This window comes from Hemitrygon akajei, chromosome 5 (assembly GCF_048418815.1).
Source record: "Hemitrygon akajei chromosome 5, sHemAka1.3, whole genome shotgun sequence".
Classification (NCBI taxonomy): domain Eukaryota; kingdom Metazoa; phylum Chordata; class Chondrichthyes; order Myliobatiformes; family Dasyatidae; genus Hemitrygon; species Hemitrygon akajei.
This window is the reverse complement of record NC_133128.1, coordinates 189305921-189329591: the sequence shown is the minus strand read 5'-3', so window position 1 is coordinate 189329591 and position 23671 is coordinate 189305921. Positions and strand designations below refer to the sequence as shown.

The 23671-nt window shown below is 43.5% G+C and overlaps 1 protein-coding gene across 3 annotated transcripts in view; it reads left to right on the top strand.

Annotated features, from left to right (window-relative positions):
* lmln (leishmanolysin-like (metallopeptidase M8 family)) overlaps positions 1-23671 on the top strand; it is a 59580-nt gene extending 35909 nt beyond the window's left edge. For 2 of the 3 annotated variants that reach the window (XM_073047550.1, XM_073047549.1), the window contains 4 exons: positions 4009-4168; positions 6981-7111; positions 17304-17514; positions 21157-23671. In XM_073047550.1, coding sequence (XP_072903651.1) covers positions 4009-4168; positions 6981-7111; positions 17304-17514; positions 21157-21257 — 603 coding nt within the window. In that variant the 3' untranslated portion in view covers positions 21258-23671. Of the gene's footprint in view, positions 1-4008; positions 4169-6980; positions 7112-15511; positions 15641-17303; positions 17515-21156 lie in introns of those variants that run through there. The other variant, XM_073047551.1, reaches the window with a different exon arrangement.

Genomic DNA, 23671 nt, shown 5'->3' with positions numbered 1-23671 from the left:
GGTGTAAATTACAAAAATCACTTTTTAATTTTTATTTTGCCAAATAGAAATATTTGTGGGGTATACTTAAGTAATGGTAGATTTAAAAAATGTCTTCCAATCATTTTCTGTTGGCATCTAGAAATATTTTCAGACCTTTCACGTGAATCTTAGTAGACTCTTGAGCTACTTCTGTTCATCACAGCTACAAGTAGCTTGTATGATCATTTTCTTTCCTGATCTCTTCTCAATGTGCCTATTCATGACAATAAATATAAATGTAAAATGGTATAATATCATTGTTTCAAGTGTCCGAAAGCAACTTGACTGTAAATGTTGAAGCAAAAACGAGCCAGCCACATTGCTATCTAGGTAGTTTGAATCAGTGGAAAACAAGTATCTTCACAAGCACCATATATTTTCATGTTTTGGTCTCGTGTCAAAAAACAGACAAGTTTACTCTGCCACAAGCTTCCACTCAATCATTGGCAAATTGATGAAAGGGTATTAAAAGTAAACACTGATCATCAATAATAGTTCTGCAAGGACCATTCAGACCCCGACCTCAGTACAACTTTGGTTCAACATTAACTAAAAGAAGATAATTACAGAGGTGATGAGAGAATGAGAGTTGTTATTTAATCAAAGAACCAAAAATAAAACATGGGAAAACTCTATACCAGCTGGAATCATACTGTATCCAAAGGAAAATTAATTGTAGCGGTTAGCACAACACCATTACAAGTTGGGGTGTTCCGGAGTTCGGAGTTCAATTCTGGCGCCATTCCGTTAAGGAACCTCTGTACATCCATGGAATGTGTGAGTTTTGTCTGTGTGCTTGATTTCCTCTCATAGTCCAAAAACATACAAGGTACATTAATTGATCATTGTAAATTGTCTTCTGATTAGGCTAGGGTTAATCGGGATTGTGGGGTTGTTGGGGCGGCGCAGCTCAAAGGGCCAGAAGGGCCTACTCTGCACTGTATCAATAAATAAGTAAAATAAATCCAAAGATTCAAAGTACATTTATCATCAAAGTATGCATGCAGTATACAACCCTGAGATTCATCTTCCCCGCAGTCACAAAAGAAAGGAAAAAGCATGGAACCTGTATAAAGAAAAACATCAACCTCTGCTTGCATGCAAAGAAACTGCACGAACAGCAACAAAAAAGAGCAAAAAACACAGAAAATAAAACACAAAATTGAGACTCCAGACATATTTCAGTTCAGCTCAGTGTTCATTATCTGCAGACCACACCAAATAAAAATCACCCAAAATAGCTACAAAGAAGGAATGATCAGAAACTGGAAACATATGCTATGAAATACAGAATGTAATCCACAAATTGTGTTGATTAAACCTTGTTCCAGCCAGCACCTTCCTTTGGGAGCAACTGACGAGAGGGAGAGAGAGACTCACATGCAAACACCTTCCTTTGGCGGTAGCGAATAAGAGACTGGTAGGCAACGCTGATTGCTTGCCTTCCGCAGTCACCTGGATGATTTCAATCTTGCCTGGTGTTTTAATCAGTGAGATCTGTGAAACGTGCAGCCTCGTGGAACCCTCTTGGAGACAGCAAAGCACCACATCTCTTAGCTGGCCCAAAAACATGCCACCAAAATGTAGATCACAGGCTCCAACAGCAGTAAAACCACATTTGAAAGAACAACAAGATATAAAAGGAACAGCTTCATGAACCGTCTGGAGGATGTTGCCTTGATAGCATTACTTGCTGGTGTTATCTTCTTCTGAAAATAGATATTTGAGTCAGTCAACTTAACTCCCAGACATGGCTGCAGGAATCGCTTGGTGCAGGTCCTGAGTTCACATTACCTTCATCTGCTTCATCAATGACTTATCAACATTGACGTAGTTGGTAACACTCTTAAGTCAGAAGGTTATGGACAGAGGTCCCACTTTAAAGACTTTAGTATTCCCATGCATTCCACAAGGTGGACCGAGTAGTCTTATAAGTGCACTAATATTTCAATGTCGGACTGAGAAACTGCTTCATTTCTGGAGCAGCAGATTTTGGATGAGATATTAAACTGATGTTTGTTCTCTCAGGAGGATGTGAATGCTCCCAAAATATCTATGGTATTTCATGCTATTTCAAAGCAGAACAGAAAATTTATTCCTGGTGACCTGAACAGAATCAAACCCTAAGATAGCAGTTTGATTTATTTTTCCTTACAAACAGATTAACTAGCCTTTTTCATAATAAATAATGATATAATCTTTATAGGAACTATTTCTGCAAAAATTTGCCTGTCTTTTTTACTTCATTACATTACAAAACTGCCTTTTAAAATGATTCATTGCAAAGTCCCTTGGGATGTCATGAAAGCCAAAATGGAAACTAAATATTTCTTTGTGTTGATAAGTTCAAAGTGAGCTGTACACTGAAGATGGCCAGCTCTTACTTTTCTTCGCAGTCCCTCGGATAATGAAGCAGTCTGTAGTTATTATTATATCAAGTCAAGTTTATTGTCATTTAACTATATACATGTACACCATCAAACGAGACAATGTTTCTCCGAACCAGGGTGTAAAACACAGTAGTACACATAGCACACATATAACATAAAACAAATGTGGAAATTAAGAATTAAATCTATAAATGAATTACACATAAATAAACAAAGTGCATAAATTAAATATTGTAGGGTACAGTACAGTAGCATTAGAGAGTTCAGAAGCCTAATGGTCTGAGGGAAGAGACTGTTTCCCTTCCTGACCGTTCTTGTTTTTATGCATCGGAGTCTCCTGCCGGATGGTAGAAGGTCAAAGAGAATGCTGGATGGATGGGTGGGACTTTTAATAATACTAAAGGCCCTGCATACACAGAACTCCTGATAAATGTCCCCAATTGATGGTAGGGAGACCCCTATGGTCCTTTCAGCTATTCTTACAGACTTGTTGGGACCTCCGGTCCGATGCTCGGGTGCTCCCGTTACCAGATGGGGATGTAGCTTGTCAGGACACTCAATGGTGTTCCTGAAAAATTCAGTTAAGATGGAGGGAGAAGCTTCACTTGCCTCCATCTCGTTAAAGAAGTGGAGGTGCTGCTGAGCTTTCTTATTTAGGAGGTGATATTGAGGGACCAGGTGAGGTCACAATATGTAGCGAATATTGCTGCCAAACAAATGCCATCAATGAAGAATAAACTTAACAGTTCCCTGATGGCTTTCAAAGGCATTATGATTACCAAAGCACCACAAACAATATACATTCTGGTGTGGGGAGGAAACTGTTGACTAGAAACTTACCTGGACCAGCCATTTGATTACTGTGCCTACAAGAACAACCAGAAGCGAAGTTGTTCAACCATCCAGCAGGCATGTCTGGGATGCAATATAATATTCTTCTTGCCTAGATAGTAGCTCAGTTCTTATTCAGAACAAATCTGAATCCTAATTTTAAAATGCGATCTTTCAAAGGTTAGATGTATTTGAAACACTGTTAGAGCAGAATATTAACTTATACTTTTTATTCATCCTCAGTTTGGACCATAACCACTGCGCATATTTCTTCAGACAATGGCACAAGTAGTGTTTCTGCTGTTGCTACTTACTGCTCCTTGACATCATCTCGATGTTCTTGTCCACTATACATTTCCTTGGGTTTGCAAGATTCTCATTTTTCATTCTTCACTTCTATCTTTATACATATCTAACCTTGGTTCTTTCCACTCCTTTATCTGTATTTGCTACTGTACATCTGTAGAATCTTAACTAAAACACAAACTCTGCCTCTCTTTCCACTCATCTGCAATTTAAGACATTTTTAAAAATAATCTCTCTTTTCCTGTTCCCATGAAGATTCTTTGACCCAAAGCATTTGACCTGTTTCTCTTTCTACTAACATGTTTTTGACTTGTATTCCAGATTTTCAGACTTGCAGTTTTTAAATTTTGTTTTGTCATATTTCACCTTTGGTATAACCAATCTAGCTTTATATATTTGTTCCATCATGAAAGCAAACTGTCATGATTTGTACTAAAGGTATATATTTGCTTTCTTGTAGTATTTTGACCATCTTGATGGTATTCCGAAGAAAGAGTTGCAGTACTATGGTGGATCAGTGGAGATAGCTGATTACTGTCCTTTCACCCAAGAATTCAGCTGGTACATCAGTGGGGAATTCCAACGTGGTTCTGATTGCAGGATTTCTCAAAATCAGCCAGGTTAGTTATTAGAATTCGTCCAGTAATCATTGATCCATAGACAGATTATTGTAAATATTTTTTGTCAGGCTGCAGTATTTTGTATGTGTGCAGTGATGTGGAAGCAGTTTTTTAAATATAGATTCATAGAGCGCTACATCATAGAAACAGACCCTTGGGCCCATCTAGTCTGTGCCAGCCTGGTCTTCTGCCTAGTCCCATGTACCTGCACCCAGACCATAGCCCTCCATACCCCTCTCATCCATGAACTTATACACACTTCTTTTCCGCCGGCAGTTTGTTCTGCGTTTACAGCATCTCTGAGTGAAGTTCCCCTTCGGATCCCTCCTTAAATGTTTCACTTTTCACCCTAAACCTACATCCTCTGGTCACCTAGTCTAAGGGGAGAAAGCCTGAATGCATTCACTCTATACCGTTATAATTCCATATCCTCTATAAGGTGCAGAGCCAACAACCTGTCTCTTAATGTGAACAAAAGAGATGGTTGTTGACTTCAGGAGGGCACGGAGCAACCACTCCCCGCTGAACATCGACGGCTCCTTGGTAGAGATCGTAAACAGCACCAAATTTCTTGGTGTTCATCTGACGGAGAATCTCGCCTGGTCCCTCGACACCAGCTCCATAGCAAAGAAAGCCCAGCAGCGTCTCTACTTTTTGCAAAGGCTGAGGAAAGTCCATCTCCCACCCCCCATCCTCATCACATTCTACAGGGGTTGTATTGAGAGCATCCTGAGCAGCTGCATCACTACCTGGTTCGGAAATTGCACCATCTCGGATCGCGAGACCCTGCAGCGGATAGTGAGGTCAGCTGAGAAGATCATCGGGGTCTCTCTTCCGGCCATCACGGACATTTATACTACACGCTGCATCCGCAAAAGAAACAGCATTATGAAGGACCCCATGCACCCCTCATACAATCTCTTCTCCCTCCTGCCATCTGGGAAAAGGCTCCGAAGCATTCGGGCTCTCACAACCAGACTATGTAACAGTTTCTTCCCCCAAGCTATCAGACTCCTCAATACCTGAAGCCTGGACTGACACCTTGCTCTACTGTCCTGTTTATTATTTATTGTCATGCCGGTACTGTTTTTGTGCACTTTACGCAGTCCAGTGTAGGTCTGTAGTCTAGTGTAGCTTTCTCTGTTTTTTTTATTACGTAGTTCAGTCTAGTTTTTTGTACTGTGTCATGTAACACCATGGTCCTGAAAAACGTTGTCTCATTTTTACTGTGCACTGTACCAGCAGTTATGGTCGAAATGACAATAAAAGTTGACTTGACTTGACTTGACTTGAGGTCTCCCACAGTTTTCACACACTCCAGAGTGTAAAGTCCTAATCTATTCAATTTTACCCAAATTTGCACTCCTTCAAGCTTATGGATAACTTTCCTGTTGGTTGGTGACTAGAACTGCACACAATACTCCAAATTAGGCTTCACCAAGGTCTTCAACATAACATCCCAATTCCTGTTTCTCAATATACTAATTTATGAAAACTGTGCATAAGGGATGAAATGATTTCGATAAAATAACCAACACTGTACATCTGCATATTCAGAACTTTACAATGGCCTTGAACACTAGGTAGTTTTTACCTACGTCAGTATATTGCATTCAGCAGGATAGATTCATGGTATTTTGAATTTGCTGCTGCTGGTTCAAACGTGTAAGAAATAATGTTTTTCCTTTACAAGAACATTCATTACATTTTAATCCATCAGATACTGACCTTTTCTCATTTTCATTCTGATCTTAAGTAACTAATTGGAACCTCTTTTTTTAAAATCTGTTGTTGTGGTTGTTCACTCTATTAAAGAGGGTAAAATCTCAATATATTGAGGTATATTGCTCAGTTATGTCATGGCAAAGGTAAGTTGAAGGGTCTTGACCCCGAATGTCAACTGTCCATTTCCCTTGGAACTTCCCAGTGGCCAAACATTATAATTCCAACCCATTCTGACATGGCGGTCCATGGCCTGCTCCTATGCCTAGATAAAGCCACTCTCAAGGTGAGAGCAACACCTTGTATCCGGACAGGGTAACCTCCAACCTGATGGCATGAATATCGATTTCTCCTTCTGGTTTAAAAACAAATCCTCCCCTTCCCCTCTTCTGTTCCCCACTTTGCCTTCTTGCCTCTTCTCACCTGTATATCACCTCTCCATATCCCCATCTCCTTCCCTTTCTCCTATGGTCCTCTCTCCTCTCCTATTGGATTCATTCTTCTCCAGCCCTTTACCTTTCCCACTCACCTGGCTTCACCTTCCACCTTTGAGCTATCCTCCTACCCTACCCCCACTTTTTTCTGTTGTCTTCCCCCTTCCTGTCCAGTCCTAAAGAAGCGTCTCTGCCGGAAACATCGGCTGTTTACTCTTTTCCATAGATGCTGCCTGACCTGCTGAGTTCCTCCCGCATTTTGTGTGTGTTCCCTCAACAGCTGTTGCCTGACCCACCAAGTTCCTTCACCAACTTGCTTGTTCCTATATCATGGCAAATGAGGCCCAGAATTATTCTGGAAGATGTGTCTAGAAGATTGAACAACTGATGCTATTGCATAAATGTCATAAAGAAACATTTTTGAGGAGTAATCAAATAAACTAGGAGAGGAATCCATTCATTAATTGTGTATTGTATTTATCAATTGAACCAAACTAACTGAATTACATTTTGCTCCAAAAGCTGATGTCAGTTGTTAAATAGAAGATGAATTTAAAAAGAATTTCTTTCAATATCAACTTATTTTATATTTTATTATGAATTTCTAACCTTATTACCTGTATTGACATTAAAATGTTATTGGTGCTGCATTTCAGAGCCTTCTCGTAACTATGGAGCTGAAGAATACGGACCAGAATCCATCTGCCTAATTCAGCAATCGTATTTTATCATGCAACAGTGCAACAAAATGCCAAGATCTCCAGACTGGGGGAGTGGGTGCTATAGGGTGAGTTCATATCTAATTCTTAATTAGCAATCATACAATTATGCATTATTGTAATATCACTTAAATGAAGATCCCTGGTGTGTATGTTCTTGTAAAATGTTCCTTCAAAGATATAGTGGCCTTCAAAACCCAATAGAAGTGCTCATTGGTTGACAAAATAGTGCAAGATAAATAGCGCAACATAGTGCAAACTTGGCTAAAGGATGGCTGTCATTGGGGGCTGAACGTCCAAGGATATATGGTGTATTGGAAAGATAGGTTAGTAGATAGAGGGGGTGTTGTAGCCCTGTGTATAAAAAAAAATATTAAATCATTAGAAAGTTATGATGTAGGATCAAAAAGCGTAGAGTCTCTATGGGTTGTGTTTAGAAATGGCAAAGGTAAAAGGACCCTAATGGCAATTGTATACAGGCCTCCAAACAGCAGCTGGGATGTGGATTACATATTAGAGCAGGAGATAGAAAAAGTGGGTCCAAAGATCAATGTCATGACAATTGTTGGGGATTTTAACATGAAAGTGGATTGGGAAAACCAGGCCAGTTCTGGACTTCGTGAGAGAATTTGGAGAATGACTAAGGGATGGCTTTTTAGAACAGCTTGTTGTTAAATCCACAGGGGGATTGGCTTTGCTGGATTGGGTGTTGTGCAATGATCCGGGGGTGATAAGAAAGCTCAAGGTTAAGGAATCCTTAGGGAACAGTGATCACAATATGATCGAGTTCACTTTGAAATTTGAGAAGGAGAAACTAAAATCCAATGTGTCAGTATTTCAGTGGGGAAAAAAGGAAATCACAATGGCATGAGAGGGAAACTGGCCAAAGTTAACTGGAAAAAGACACTAGCAGGAAGGACAGCAGAGCAGCAGTGGCTGGAGTTTCTGCGAAAAATGAGGGAAGTGCAAGAATAACAATTTCTTATTCCAAATAAGAAGAAATTTTCAAATGAAAGGAGGACACTTATCGTGGCTGACAAGTGAAGTCAGAGCCAAAGTAAAAGCAAAAGAGAGGGCGTACAAGGAAGCCAAAGCTAGTGGGAAGATAAGAGGATTCGGAAGCTTTTAAAAACTTGCAGAAGGAAACTAAGAAGGTCATTAGGAAGGAAAAGATGAATTATGAAAGGAAGCTGGTGACTAATGTCAAAGAAGATAATAAAAGCTTTTTTAAGTACATAAAGAGTAAAAGGGAGTCGAGCGTAGATGTAAGACCAATAGAAAATGATGCTGGGAATATTGTAATGAGAGACGCAGAGATGGCAGAGGAACTGGATGCGAACTTTGCATCGGTCTTCACAGTGGAAGACATCAGTATACTGGACATTCAAGAGGGTCAGGGAAATGAGGTATGTGTAGTGAAAATTACAACTGAGAAGGTGCTCAGGTAGCTTAATGGTCTGAGGGTGGATAAATCTCCTGGACCTGATGGAATGCGCCCTCAGGTTCTGAAAGAAGTAGCTGGAGAGATTGCGGAGGCGTTAACGATGGTCTTTCAAGAATCGATAGATTCTGGCATTGTACCGGATGACTGGAAAATTGCAAATGTTACTCCGCTGTTTAAGAATGGTGGGAGGCAGCAGAAAGGAAACTATAGACCTGTTAGCCTGACATCAGTGGTTGAGAAGTTGTTGGAATCCATTGTTAGGGATGAGATTACGGAGTTCCTGGAGGTACACGACATGATAGGCCAAAGCCAGCATGGTTTCCTGAAAGGAAAATCCTGCCTGACTAAGCTACTTAAATTTTTTGAGGAAATTGCAAGCAGGATAGACAAAGATGCAGTAGGTGTGGTGTACCCAGATTTTCAGAAGGCCTTTGACAAGATGTCGCATTTGAGGCTGCTTAGCAAGATAAGAGCCCATGAAATTACAGGGAAATTACTAGCGTGGGTGAAGCATTAGCTGATCAGCAGAAAACAGAGAGTGGGAATAAAGGGATCCTATTCTGGCTGGCTGCAGATTACGAGTGGAGTTCCACAAGGGTCAGTGTTGGGACCGCTGCTTTTTATGATTTATATCAATGATTTGGACTATGGGATTAATGGACTTGTGGCTAATATTGGGATGATACAAAAATAGTTGGAGGAGCTGGTAGTGTTGAGGAAACAGAGAGCCTGCAAAGAGACATAGATAGTTTAGGGGAATGGGCAAAGAAGTGGCACATGAAGTACAATGTTGGAAAGTGTATGTTCATGCACTTCAATGGAAGAAATAAATAGGTAGACTATTTAGATAGGGAGTGAACTCAAAATGCAGAGATGTAAAGGGACTTGGGAGTCCTTGTGCAGGATACCCTAAAGGTTAACCTCCAGGTTGAGTTGGTTGTGAAGAGGGTGAATGCAATGTTGGCATTCATTTCTAGAGGTATAGAATATAAGAGCAAAGATGTGATGCTGAGGCTCTATAAGGCACTCGTGAGACCACACTTAAGTATTGTGTGCAGTTCTAGGTTCCTTATTTTAGAAAGGATATACTGACATTGGAGAGGGTTTAGAGAAGATTTACGAGAATAATTCCATGAATGGAAGGGTTACTGTATGAGGAACGTCCGACAGCTCTTGGGCTGTATTCCCTGGAGTTCAGGAGAATGAGGGGGGATCTCATAAAAGCATTCCAAATGTTAAAAGGCCTGAACAGATTAGATATGGCAAAGTTATTTCCCATGGTAGAGGATTTTAGGACAAGAGGGCATGACTTCAAAATTAAAGGACGTCCATTTAGAACAGAAATGCAGAGTAATTTCTTCAGTCAGAGGGTGGTAAATTTGGGGGATTTGTTGCCAGAGGTAGCTGTGGAGGCCAACTCATTAGGTGTAATTAAGGCAGAGATAGATAGGTTATTGATTAGCCAGGGCATCAAAGGGTATGGGGAGAAGGCAGGGGAATGGGGATGACTGGAAGAATTAAATCAGCCCATGATTGAATGGTGGAGCAGACTCAATGGGATCGAATGGCCTACTTCTATTCCTATATCTTATGATCTTATGAAGATGTCCTGGTTACTACAAAGGCCAGTCCTCCAGCATGAGCATTTGCCTCCATAGTAACCAGGACATCTTCAAGGAGTGCTGCCTCAAAAAGGAGGCATTGTGCCGACCCACTTCCTAGTGCACTCGAACCTGCTCACAAATAGCCAGCGCGCCGGCATAAAGGCCAGTCCCAAAAGGGCGCCAAGTCTGCTTCACCAGCAAGGGGAAAAGCCCGCGCGGGACTGTGAATACGTGCCCCCTACAGCATCCGCGCGCGGGACAGGACTGTGAATATGTGCCCCCTACAGCCTCCGCGCGTGGGACAGGACTGTGAATACGTGCCCCCTACAGCATCCGCGCCCAGGGAGGGCAGGATCAGGAAGGCTTTAAAGCGAGGCCGCGAAGTTCGAATAAAATCTTTTTGTAACTGCAGTTCACCGACTCCGTGTCGTAATTTCAGCGCTGCGTGTAGCACACCGCTACAATTGGTGACCCTGACGGCCCAAACGACATTTGGGCCGAAGATGACCGACGCCACATCTGTTCATGCAGTTTCGTTGAAACTGCCAAGCTTCTGGACGCTGCGACCTCATCTATGGTTCCAGCAAGCAGAAGCCCAATTCCACATTCGGCAGATAACCTCGGAGGACACACGTTACTACTACGTGGTGAGCTCCCTCGACCAGGAAACAGCGGCCCAGGTTGAGGAGTTCATACAGTCTCCCCCAGCGGATGGCAAATACACGGAATTCAAAGCCCTGCTCATAAGGACTTTCGGACTCTCACGGCGCGAGCGGGCTGCCTGCTTACTGCACCTGGATGGGTTGGGAGACAGACCTTCATCAGCTTTAATGAATGAGATGTTGTTTCTGGCTGGAGGACATAAGCCCTGCCTCATGTTTGAGCAGGCATTCCTGGAGCAGCTGCCTGAGGACACACGCCTGCTGCTGTCCGACGCGGATTTCAGCGACCCCCGGAAGGTGGCGGCCCGGGCGGACTTGCTGTGGAACGCCAAGAAGGAGAGTGGGGCGTCCGTCACACAGATCACCAGGCCACGCTCCCAGCAGCAGACCAGACCAGGCCCGGCAGCAGAGCCCGCTAGCCCCAGAGGGAGGGGTGAGGAGACCAACAAACAATGGTGCTTCTACCACCAGCGGTGGGGCACAGAAGCCCGCCACTGTCGCCCGCCCTGCAAGTTCCCGGGAAACGCCAGGGCCAGCCGCCGCTGATTGCTACGGCGGCTGGCCATCGGGATAGCCTCCTGTATGTGTGGGACAAGCGGTCGAGACGCCGTTTTTTGTTCGACACCGGTGCCAAGATCAGCGTCTTACCTCCGACGAGTTATGACACCCGCAACAGGGCACCGGGTCCCACCCTGAGGGCTGCGAACGGCAGCACAGTAAGGACCTACGGCACCCATACGGTGCGGTCACAGTTCGGCTCCAGCCGGTTCACGTGGGACTTCACACTGGCCACCGTAGCCCAACCACTTCTGGGTGCGGATTTTTTGCGGTCTCACAGCCTACTGGTCGACCTACCGAGGCAGAGACTGGTCACGCCGAGACCTTTCAAATGTTCTCCCTGGGTAAAGCCCAGTTGCCAGCCCCACACCTCGACTCCATCACGCTGTCCGACAACGACTTCACGAGAGTCCTGGCGGATTTCCCATCGGTTCTGGCACCGCAGTTCACGGCACCACATCCCGACACAAGGACCACCCCTCCACGCCCGTGCTCGAAGGCTTCCCCTGGACAAGCTCCAACTGGCGAAGGAGGAGTTCAAGAGGTTGGAGGAATTGGGGATCATACAGCGGTCCGACAGCCCATGGGCCTCCCCCCTGCAATGGTGCCCAAAGCAACGGGGGCTGGAGACCATGCGGCGACTACCGCAGGCTGAATGAGGTTATAACACTGGACCGCTACCCTGTGCCGCACATTCAGGACTTTGCAGCAAACCTGCACGGCGCACGGATCTTCTCCAAGGTAGACCTCGTCCGGGGATACCATCAAATCCCGATGCATCCGGACGACGTCCCCAAAATGGCACTCATCACCCCGTTCGGCCTTTTCGAGTTCCTCTGCATGCCGTTCGGCCTGAAGAATGCCGCACAGATGTTTCAGCGGTTAATGGATGCGGTGGGACACGACCTGGACTTCGCTTTCATCTATTTGGACGACATCCTCATAGCCAGCAGCAGTCGTCAAGAGTATCTGTCCCACCTCCGTCAACTCTACGCCCGACTGAGTGAATACAGCCTGACAATCAACCCGGCCAAATGCCAGTTCGGGCTCGATTCCATCGACTTCCTGGGCCACAGGATCACTACAGACGGGGCAACCCCTCTGCCTGCCAAGGTAGACGCAGTCCGCCATTTCCCCCGATCCACCACAATCAAAGGCCTTCAGGAATTTGTGGGTATGGTAAATTTCTACCACCGCTTCCTCCCTTCAGCTGCCTGGATCATGTGCCCCCTGTTCACCCTGCTGTCCGGTCCGGGCAAGGACATTACCTGGGACGAGGAGTCCGCCGCCGCTTTCATTAAAACGAAAGAAGCCTTGGCGAACGCCGCGATGCTAGTGCACCCCAGAATGGACGTCCCTACCGCCCTCACAGTGGACGCATCTAACACGGCAGTCGGTGGGGTACTGGAGCAACTCATCGAGGGTTGCTGGCAACCCCTGGCGTTTTTCAGCAAACACCTGCAACCACCCGAGCTCAAATACAGTGCTTTCGACTGGGAACTGTTGGCACTATACCTGGCAATCCGGCATTTCAGGTACTTCTTAGAAGGTAGGCCCTTCACCGCGTTCACGGACCACAAACCGCTTACCTTTATGTTCACGAAGGTGTCCGATCCCTGGTCGTCCCGCCAGCAGCGCCATCTGTCCTACATCTCTGAATACACGACGGACGTCTGGCACGTCTCGGGTAAGGACAATGTCGTGGCGGATGCGCTCTTTCGCCCTAACATTCACGCCCTTTCCCAAGGGGTAGACTTTGAGGCGCTGGCAGAGGTGCAGCAGGCAGACGAGGCGATCCCAAGTTACAGAACCGCAGTCTCTGGTTTGCAGCTCCAGGACCTCCCCGTAGGTCCAGGTGAGAGGACCCTACTCTGTGACGTCACCACCGGCCAACCCTGTCCCGTTGTCCCGGCAGCCTGGCAGCGGTGCATTTTCGACTCCATTCATAACTTAGCGCACCCCTCCATCAGGACAACCGTCCGGATGGTCTCCAACAGGTTCGTTTGGCACGGACTCCGCAAGCAGGTCAGTGAATGGGCCAGAACGTGCATGCACTGCCAAACTGCCAAGGTGCAGCGGCACACCAAAGCTCTGCCGCAGTAGTTCCACCCCACCCACCGGCGTTTCGACCACATTCATGTGGATATCGTGGGCCCCTTGCCAGTGTCGCGAGGAGTGTGGCACCTCCTCACTATCGTGGACCGGTTCACAAGATGGCCAGAGGCGATCCTGCTCACCGACACCACCTCCGAATCTTGCGCCCGGGCACTGATCGCCACCTGGGTATCCCGCTTTGGTGTACCAGCCCACATTACCTCCGACAGAGGCGCCCAGTTCACCTCCAGCCTGTGGTCAGCTATGGCCAGCCTTTTGGGGACACAGCTGCACCACACAACTGCCTACCACCCACAGTCAAACGGCCTGGTGGAGCATTTCCACCGTCACCTAAAGTCGGCTCCTAAAGTCCTGAGAGGATCTAATTGGGTGGACGAGCTTCCCTGGGTCCTGCTCGGCATCCGCACGGCGCCCAAAGACGATCTGCACACCTTGTCGGCCGAGTTGGTGTACGGCGCACCCCTGGTCGTCCCCGGGGAGTTCATACCAGCCCCAAGGGGGCACGAGGAAGAACCCGCAGCAGTCCTGGGCAGACTACGCGAGAGGCTCGGCAACCTGGCCCCCATACCCACTTCGCAGCATGGGCAGAACCCGACCTGCGTACCCAAAGACCTGCAGAACTGTAAGTTTGTGTTTGTACGAAGGGTTGGGCATCGGCCACCGCTACAACGGCCCTACGAGGGGCCGTTTGCGGTGATCAGGAACAACAGGTCCACGTTCCTGCTGGACGTTGGGGGGAGAGAGGAGGTTTTCATGGTGGACCGACTCAAACCGGCCCATGTGGACTTGGTGCAACCGGTCGAGTTTCCGGCACCACGGCGCAGAGGCCGACCTCCCAAACAGGGTCTGGCCCAAACTGTGGACATTGGGGGGTGTATCATCGGTTCGGGGGGGGGGGTTATGTGGCGACCCACTTCCTAGCGCACTCGAACCGGCTCACAAATAGCCAGCGCGCCGGCATAAAGGCCAGTCCCAAAAGGGCGCCAAATCTGCTTCACCAGCAAGGGGAAAAGTCCGCATGGGACTGTGAATACGTGCCCCCTACAGCATCCGCGCGCGGGACAGGACTGTGAATATGTGACCCCTACAGCATCCGCGCGCGGGGAGGGCGGGATCAGGAAGGCTTTAAAGCGAGGCCGCAAAGTTTGAATAAAATCTTTTTGTAACTGCAGTTCACCGACTCCGTGTCGTAATTTCAGCGCTGCGTGTAGCACACCGCTACAGCATCCATTATTAAAACATTCCCTCTTACTGCTATCATCAGGAAGGAGGGACAGAAACTTGAAGGCACACACTCAACAATTAGGGATTGGATTCTTCCCCTCTGCCAACCAATTTCTGAATGGACATTGAACCCAAAAACACTACCTCACTACTTTTTCATTTCTGTTTGTGCACCACTTATTTAATTTATCTATTTAATATATTTACACTTCTTGCAATTCACAATTTTTTCTCTATTACACATTGCATTGTAATGTTGCCGCAAAGTTAGTAAATTTCATGACGTATGCTGCTGATATTAAAACTGGATCTGATTCATTTCAGTGAAGCATAATGCAAGAGCAATATAAACTGACGACACCACTGAAACTTAAATAATTTTTATCACATCTTGTTTGAGTAGAATAGCTTCCATGATAACAAAAAAACCTATAGACACTGGAAATCTGAAATAAAAACAGAAAATGCAGGAAAAAGTCAGTGGCAGGCAGCATCTGTCAAAAAGAAACAGCTGATGCTTTGGGTTATGTTCTATGATCGAAACTGAGAAAAGTAAATTAGTCTTGGTAGAGGGCATTTGGGGAAACGAAGGGAATTTCTCTGAAAGGGTTGAAATACCATGGCTTTAAAGGAGCAGTTAGGCATGTCTGACTGCACAATGTCACTCACAATGAATATGCTACGTGAGTGCTTAAGGAGACCTCATCTGCCCCAAAAATTGCTGGCCAGCTTTTATTGATGTGCGATAGAGAGCATACCAACCACAGAGTACTTCCAACAGGTACAACACACACAAAATTCTGGGGGAACTCAGCTGGCCAGGCAGCATCTATGGAAATGAATAAACAGTCGACATTTCAGGTCGAGACCCTTCTTCAGGACTGGAAAGAAACAGGAGAAGGAAGAAGTACAAGGTGGCAGGCAATAGGAAAGGACAAACGGTCATGGTAGAAAGGAAAGGAGGAGCAGCAACAGAGGGAGGTGATGACCAGGTGAGGAAATATTGGAGAGAGAGGGGAATGAGAATGGGGAAAGGTGAAGTGGGTGGAGTGCATTACTGGATGTTCATGCTGTCAGGTTGGAGGCTACCAGATGGAATATAAAGTGTTATTCCTCCAACCTGAGCGTAGCCTCATCGTTGCACTAAAGAAGGTCATGGATTGACATGTCGGAATGGGAATGGGAAGTAGAATTGAAATGGGTGGCTACCGGGAGATCCCGCTTTTTCTGTTGGATGGAGTGTAGGTACTCGGCAAAATGGTCCCCCAATCTATGTCGGGTCTCACTGATATATAGGAGACCACACTGGGAACACCGAATACAGTAGATGACCCCAAAGGACTCACAGGTGGAGTGTTGCCTCACCTGGAAAAACTGTTTGGGTCCCTGAATGTTAGTGAGGGAGGACGTGTATGGGGCATGTCCAGTCCCTATACACCTCCATCCCCCATCAGGAGGGCCTGAAAAAGCGGGATCTCCTGGTAGCCACCCATTTCAATTCTACTTCCCAGTCCCATTCTGACATGGCAATCCATGGCCTTCCCTGCCACAGCAACGAGGCCACATTCAGGTTGGAGGAGCAACGCCTTGTATTCCACCTGGGTAGCCTCCAACCTGGTGCCATGAATATCAATATCTCTAACATGGTAATTGCCCCCCACCCTGCCTGTTTCCCTCTCTCACCTTGTCTCCATGCACACCCATCACCTCCCTCTAGTGCTCCTCCTCCCCTTTCTTCAATGGTCTTCTATGCTCTCCTATCAGATTCCGCCTTCTCCAGCCCTCTGTCTCTTTCGCCAATCAACTTTGCAGCTCTTTACTTCACCGCCAACCCCCCTCCCAGTTTCACATATGACCTACCACCTTAACCTTCTTCCACTTTCCCCTACCACCTTACTCTGACTTCTCTTTCTCTCCCGTCATGATGAAATGTCTCAGCCCCAAACGTCGACTGTTTACTCTTTTCCACAGATGCTGCCTGGCTTGCTGAGTTCCTGTGGCATCTTGTGTGGTTTGTTTTGGATTTCCAGCATTTGCAGATTTTCTCATGTTTGTGATTTCAACAGGTGATTAGGACAGTTTAGCACATCGTTGAGACCTGGAGTCAATCTACAACTCTCGATGCCCATGGCATGCTCATAACCTCATTAAAGACCCATTCCATCCTGGACACTGTCTGGTCAATCTCCTGCTATCTGGTAGAAGATACAGAAACTGAAAAAACTGAATACAAAAACTGAAAAACAGCTTCTTCCTGAGGGTTGTTGTGCAGCTGAATAATGCCACACCCCAGCTTGCCGATGGCTTTGAGTGTTATGAACAATCAAAGTCTCTTATTGCATTAAAATGTGGGAATTTCTTTGTAAACCGACTGGAGTAGCACCGCAATCTTGTTGCCTTGAGCAATGACAATGAAGTTCTATTCCCATTTCCATTTCCTGGAAGGTCAATAAAGTATAGCTTCAAGATGCTGAATTTGTACTTTAACTTCATTAATACAGTATATTGCACAGAAAAGTACCTAACTAATAGGAATATACTTTCAGAAACAGAATATAAAGGGAAGCAAACTTAGAATGAATTTGCAAAATAAACTTATAAATTTATTCTCCAAGTTATAAATACTAAATATTTTCTACTATTTGTCCTTCAGATTTCCTGTTCTACTGATGGGCTGATCGTTTGGGTTTCAAATAAGTCTTTCTTATGCAGTCGAACAGGACAGGTGCTCTCTGTTAACGTGAAGTTGAATGACTGGGTGTACACAGGAAGTTTAGTATGTCCATCTTGTTCTGACTTCTGCACTGCTTGTCCACCAGAACGTGATCCACCGCTAAGTAATTTCACAAAGATGACTCTTATAGGTAATGCATTTCTTTTCTTGTAGTATTTTAATTAAAATTAAGATGCTTTATTAAATGTCATCTGGGCTAAAAATACTAAATTAATCCACAGAGCACTATGTAACCAACACACACAAAATGCTGGTGGAACGCAGCAGGCCAGGCAGCATCTATAAGAAGAAGTACAGTCGATGTTTCGGGCCAAGACCCTTCGTCAGGACACCTCGGGTCTTGACCTAAAACGTCGACTGTACTTCTTCCTATAGATGCTGCCTGGCCTATTGTGTTCCACCAGCATCTTGCGTGTGTTGCTTGAATTTCTCGCATCTGCAGATTTTCTCCTGATTGCGAGCACTATGTAATGCTCACTGGTCTTTAATAATTTTAGAGTATATTTTTTTCATGGATATTTAAGGTATACATACAGAACTGTGCAAAAATCCTTGGCATATATACTGGACAGTGCCTATAAAAAGTATTTTCTCACCCAACCCCCCTGGAAGTTTTCATAAGACATAGTAGAATTAGGCCATTTGGACCATCAGGTCTGTTCTTGCCATTCAATCATGGCTGATCTTTTGTTGCCCTCTTCAGCCCCACTCCCCAGCCTTCTCCCTGTAACCTTTGATGCCATGTCCAATCAAGAACCTATCAATCTCTACCTTAAATACACCCAACAACCTAGCCTCCACAGCTGCCTGTGGTAACAAATTCCACAAATTCACCACCCTCAGGCTAAAGAAGTTTATCCACATCTCTGATTTAAAAAGATGCCCTCTATCCTGAGGCTGTGCCCTCTTGTGCTAAACTTCCCCACCATGGGAAACATCCTTTCCACATGTACTCTCTCTGGGCCTTTCAACATTCGAAAGGTTTCAATGAGATCCCACCTTATCCTTCTAAATTCCAGCGAGTACAGACCCAGAGCTATCAAACGTTCCTCATATGATAACTCTTTCATTCCCAGAATCATCCTTGTGACCCTCCTCTGAACCCTCTCCAATGCTGCACATCTTTTAGCTGAGGAGCCCAAAGCTGTTCACCAGTGAGGCCTCACCAGTGCCTTATAAAGCCTCAGCATCATATCCCTGCTCTTGTATTCTTGAACTATTGAAGCGAATGCTAACATTGCATTTGCCTTCCTCACCACTGACTCCCAAGTCCCTTTGCGTCTCAATTTTTTGGATTTTCTCCCCATTTAGAAAATAGTCTGCACACTTAGTTCTTCTACCAAACTGCATGACCATCCATTTTCCAACATATTTCATTTGTCACCCTCTTGCCCATTCTCCTAATTTGACACTGATCAAGAGAAAAAGACTCTTTTCTGTCAAAGTGAAAACAGATCTCTACAAAGTGGTCTGAATTATAAATATAAAACACAAAATAATTTATTGAATAAGGATTCACCCCCTTCAAGTCAGTAGATGGACCTTTGGCAGCAATTTCAGTCTTGAGTTTGTGTGGATAGGTCTCTATAAGCTTTGTACATCTGGACACTGCAGTTTTTCCCCATTCTTTACAAAACTCGCAAGCTCTATCAGATTATATGCGGATCATGAGTGAACAGCTCTTTTCAAGTCTAGCCACAAAGTCTCAGTTGGATTGAGGTCCAGACTCTGACTTGGCCACTCCGGAACATTAACTTTGTTGCTTTTAAGCCATTCCTGTGTGGCTTTATGCGTGGGATCATTGTCTTGCTGGAAAACAACTTCTCCCAAGTCTCAGTTCTCTTTCAGACTGCATCAGGATTTCCTCCAGGATTTCCCTGTATTTTGCTGCATTCATTTTATCCTCTACCTTCACAAGCCTTCCAGGGCCTGCTGCAGTGAAGCATCCCCTCAGCATGATGCAGCCAGCACCATGCTTCACAGAGGGGATGGTGTGTTTTTGATGATGTGCGGTGTGTGGGTTACTCTAAACAATGCATTTACCCGGTAGTCTGATGGCCAAAAAGCTCATTTTTGGTTTCATCAGAACCTTCTTCCAGCTGCCTTCAGAGTCTCCCACATGTCTTCTGGTGAACTCTAGCTGAGAGTTCATGTGAGGTTTTTTAAACTGTTTAAAACTCTCCCATAAAGCTGCAACTGGTGAAGCACCCGGACAACAGTTGTATCTGCAGTCTCTCCCATCTCAGCCACAGAAGCTTGTAACCCCTCCACAGTTGGCATTGGTCTCTTGGTGGCCTCCCTCACTAATCCCCTTCTTGCACGGTCACTCAGTGTTTGAGGACAACCTGCACCAGCGATGATTTGGTGTTTCATATTAAAGGGGGTGAATACTTCGGCAATCAATTACGTAGTTTGCATTTTATACTTGTAATTAATTTTGATCACTTAGTAGAGATCTGTTTCCACTTTGACACAAAAGTGTCATTTTCTATTGATCAGTGTCAAAAAAGCCAAATTAAAATCCATTATGATTCAATGTTGTAAAACAATGAAACATGGAACTTCCCAGGGGGTTATAGGCACTGTATATAGCTACGGTGCCCAAGACTTCTGCACAGTAGTGCATTTATCAACATGGAGCAGAGAGGAAATTTATCAAACTGATGGGAGCAAAGGATGTTGGGAATGGTGATGGTGGAGTGCTGTGGGACAGGTGGCAGAGAAAGAGTGCCGGGGCAAGGGGTGGTGTGAATACAGGCACGCCCAGCCCTGAGACACCAGGCAAGGTCATTTGGTTCCAAACAATTGGTTTATTGATCATTACAGAATGTCTCTCTGATGCTTTCCGTTCCCTCCCCTCTCCCTTTCCCATTCCCCAACTGTGATATCCCCTCTTCTTGCATTATTCCCACTCACAGTCCACAATAGTGACCCATATCAGAATCAGGTTTGTCATCATTCACATAAGTCATGAAATTTATTTGTCTTATGCTGCAGCAATAGTATAGTGCATTACATAAAATTACTACACTACTGTGCAAAATTTTTATGCACCCTAAACCACTGTATATAGAAGTCCCTATGACTTTTGCACAATTCTGTATAGTACTGTATAGAACCAATAAGTGAGGCAATAGAACCAATATTCTTGTAACAAGCACAAGTTCAAATGAAGTAAGTTTTGTTCTTACATGAAATAAATGGAAATTTAAAATGGTATATTTCTTTTCTAGGCCCCAGCAAGAATTGTTAATCCAGGATTCTAACTTTAGTCCTAAGTATTTCATCTCTAGGTATATTGGTACCATCCAGATATTAGGGGTTTCTTCCCCTGCTGTGATCTAAGTGTTTTAGGGATACCTTTTGACCCAGTTTTTGACTGGTAAATCAGATGAACCAGTACATTTAAATATTTGTGTGTAGTTTGTATTTGGTGTGACAAGATGCTTGTTCAATGTGTAGTACAGTGTGCGTGTGCTGCACTACAAAAATCACACAAGCAATCTGGAGCCTCTCAGTTAAATGTGACCCCAAAATTGTTCATATGCTTGCGAGTAAATTTTCTAGTGATACGAGAGCTAAGGAAGGTTCAGCGTCAAAGGAAATTTACTGAAAAATTAATAAATTTGTGTGAAGTGTAACATTCGCAGAGTGGGCATGATTAAAGTATACGAATTATCATGGATTCAAAACATTTTCAGTTGTACATAGAAGTGAAAAAGATTGCAATGATTTTTAAGTTATTGCTCTTTGTTTTTGTTATCTCTCCCAGATCCGTGCTCCAGCTCGTCGGGTTTAGTCATCACTCTTTGGCTAGTGCTGACTAACTTTCTGCCCCTCATGGTAGGATTCCTCCTTTGTGTATGGAACTAAATTCAACCACACTTTCCATTAAAGGATCTAATTAAAGCTATTCTGTGTAGATCAGAACACTGCTACAGCAAGGCACTAATCTTCAAAAATGCATTATTTGCTTTTCCCACGTGACTGAATTTTGTTCATGAAGGATATGAAGAAAAAGTGCAAATTTTGCTGAACTGCTACAAGAAACCATGACTCTTATGAAAAGGGTGCTACTACTGTACTGTATCAAACAAAGCTGAACTACCTCTGCAGTACAAAAATGATTGAAGATGTAATCTCTTCTACAATTGAACACACCCAATTATTTATTGTAAATCATATTCATTTTGAACCTCTTGTATATATGGTATTGAATTGCACAGATTTTTACTCATGATCTATCCTACTGTTACTATTTGCACAAGTGTCACTTGTTTTTTTTGGTATATTGTCTCGGTTACTTCAAAACAATCCTATATAAGTAATCCTGTTTAAAATGGAACAATTTTGCTAGCGCTGCAAATGCATTTGGATTGTTGTCCTAGTCTAAGAAAAAGCCTACCTTTAAATGTTTTTGTTTTGATGTAATAATACTCTTCTCATGTGTAACCTCTTCTGTTATTTCTTATACTGCACAGTCACTCAGTATTATTAATGTCTATAATCTTGGTTACCATGGAAGATAGTGGAGCCTCTCATTAAGATTATGTTGGACTTTATTTAACAAAAAATCTAAGGGGTAGATTAAAATGTTGAACGCAGCTGCATCAAAGCTTTCTCTTCTTCAGACCCTTAGTTGCTCAGTGAATTCAGACACTGAATCATTATGTAAATAATTTGAGATGACTTGGGTCCAAATATCTTGGTCCCCTGTATGAATACTTATAAGCCATTATTTGTAATGGTGCTGCCCCACTCCCCTTAACTATGCTCAACAAGAAATTAGCACTTTAAGGTTCAAAGGAGGAAAAACTGGTGGGAAGATGTATTTTTATCAATTTTTTAAAGACCTTATTTAATATAACCTTTTACATGGCACCACCTAAGTGGTCCATAAAAATTCATAATTACCATTACCCAAAATCATAAAGTTTAACCATAACTAAGTTTACACTTAGCTAACATCCATATACTTTTGATTTGTGTTACCTTTGTTCTATGTTGGCCAGATTATGATAGTGCAATATATTTTGAAAGCACTTGAAGTTATTTTCAGTTTCTTGTTTATAAGTCAACAATTTTGTAGTGATATTACAAAGAAGATTTTTTTAAAAATCTATTGGGAAGAAATTTGTCCTTGTTTGCTGGTGCTGGAAGCATGATATAGAAATGGCTGCTATTGGTACCCTTCTTCAAAGTTCAATTCTGTTGATTTCAATGAAAATATTCCTTGAAGTAGCAGTAATTCTCTCAGATAAGTAATCCTTTGGATGGCTAGGTTGATCTATCTGCAACATTGAGTAGTAATTTAATTTGTTTGTAGCATAAAACACCCAGTATCATTGCATGGTATATTTTACTTCTAAAAATCATTTATGTTGAAATCACTTCAAATGTCAATTTTCATGTTTGACTGTAGTACCAAAACAATCAAAAATGATGCTCAGACACAAAAAAAAAAGCCATTTGTAATCATTTTGAATTGTCTGTGGTCTATTTGGCATCAGGCCTCAAGCTAATAATGAAAACAAGTAATTTTAAATGACACATAAAATAGACTTTGACTTGCCACTGATCTAGTACATGATTTTCTCAAAAATGGTTCATGAATTTGTTGTACCAATTTGGTGGACACTAATGACACTGTTGCATTCAAAAAGCAAATATACTAATATTTTTTCAAGTTACTTGAATTATATTAAACTTTGTTTTGCACTTTTTGAATGTAGTTCTTCAGAGTGTGATCGGCATAGCTCAGGTTATGAATATTGAACATCAGCTACATTCATATATAATTAATACATATCAACATTCCAGATCAAGTAAACACTTTCTCTGCTCTTTATATTGTGTTGTTGATAACTTAAGTTTCTGTGTAATAAAATGTCATTTTATTGGACAAAGCTTCTCTGGGGACAAACAATGTGCAATGTATCAGATCTTTTTCAGATTTTTTCTCAATAAATATAAATAAGAAAGTTGTAATTAACAACTGTTGCATTTGGTTTGTGAAGATATGGCTACATGTATTTTAGCTTTTTTATATTTTGAATTGATATTGGAGGTTTTTCCGTTTATGCTTTCAGCAACCAGATCCACAAGTACATTGACCATCCCAGCTGAGTCAAATGTGGAAACGTCTCAGAATAAACAGATATGTTTTTTTGAAACTGTTATATCATGAAAAATGAATGAATAGGCATTGCAATGCACATGATATTAGAATGGATAGTTTACATTTTTCACTTCCATGAAATAAGATATTAAACCAATATTTTTGATTA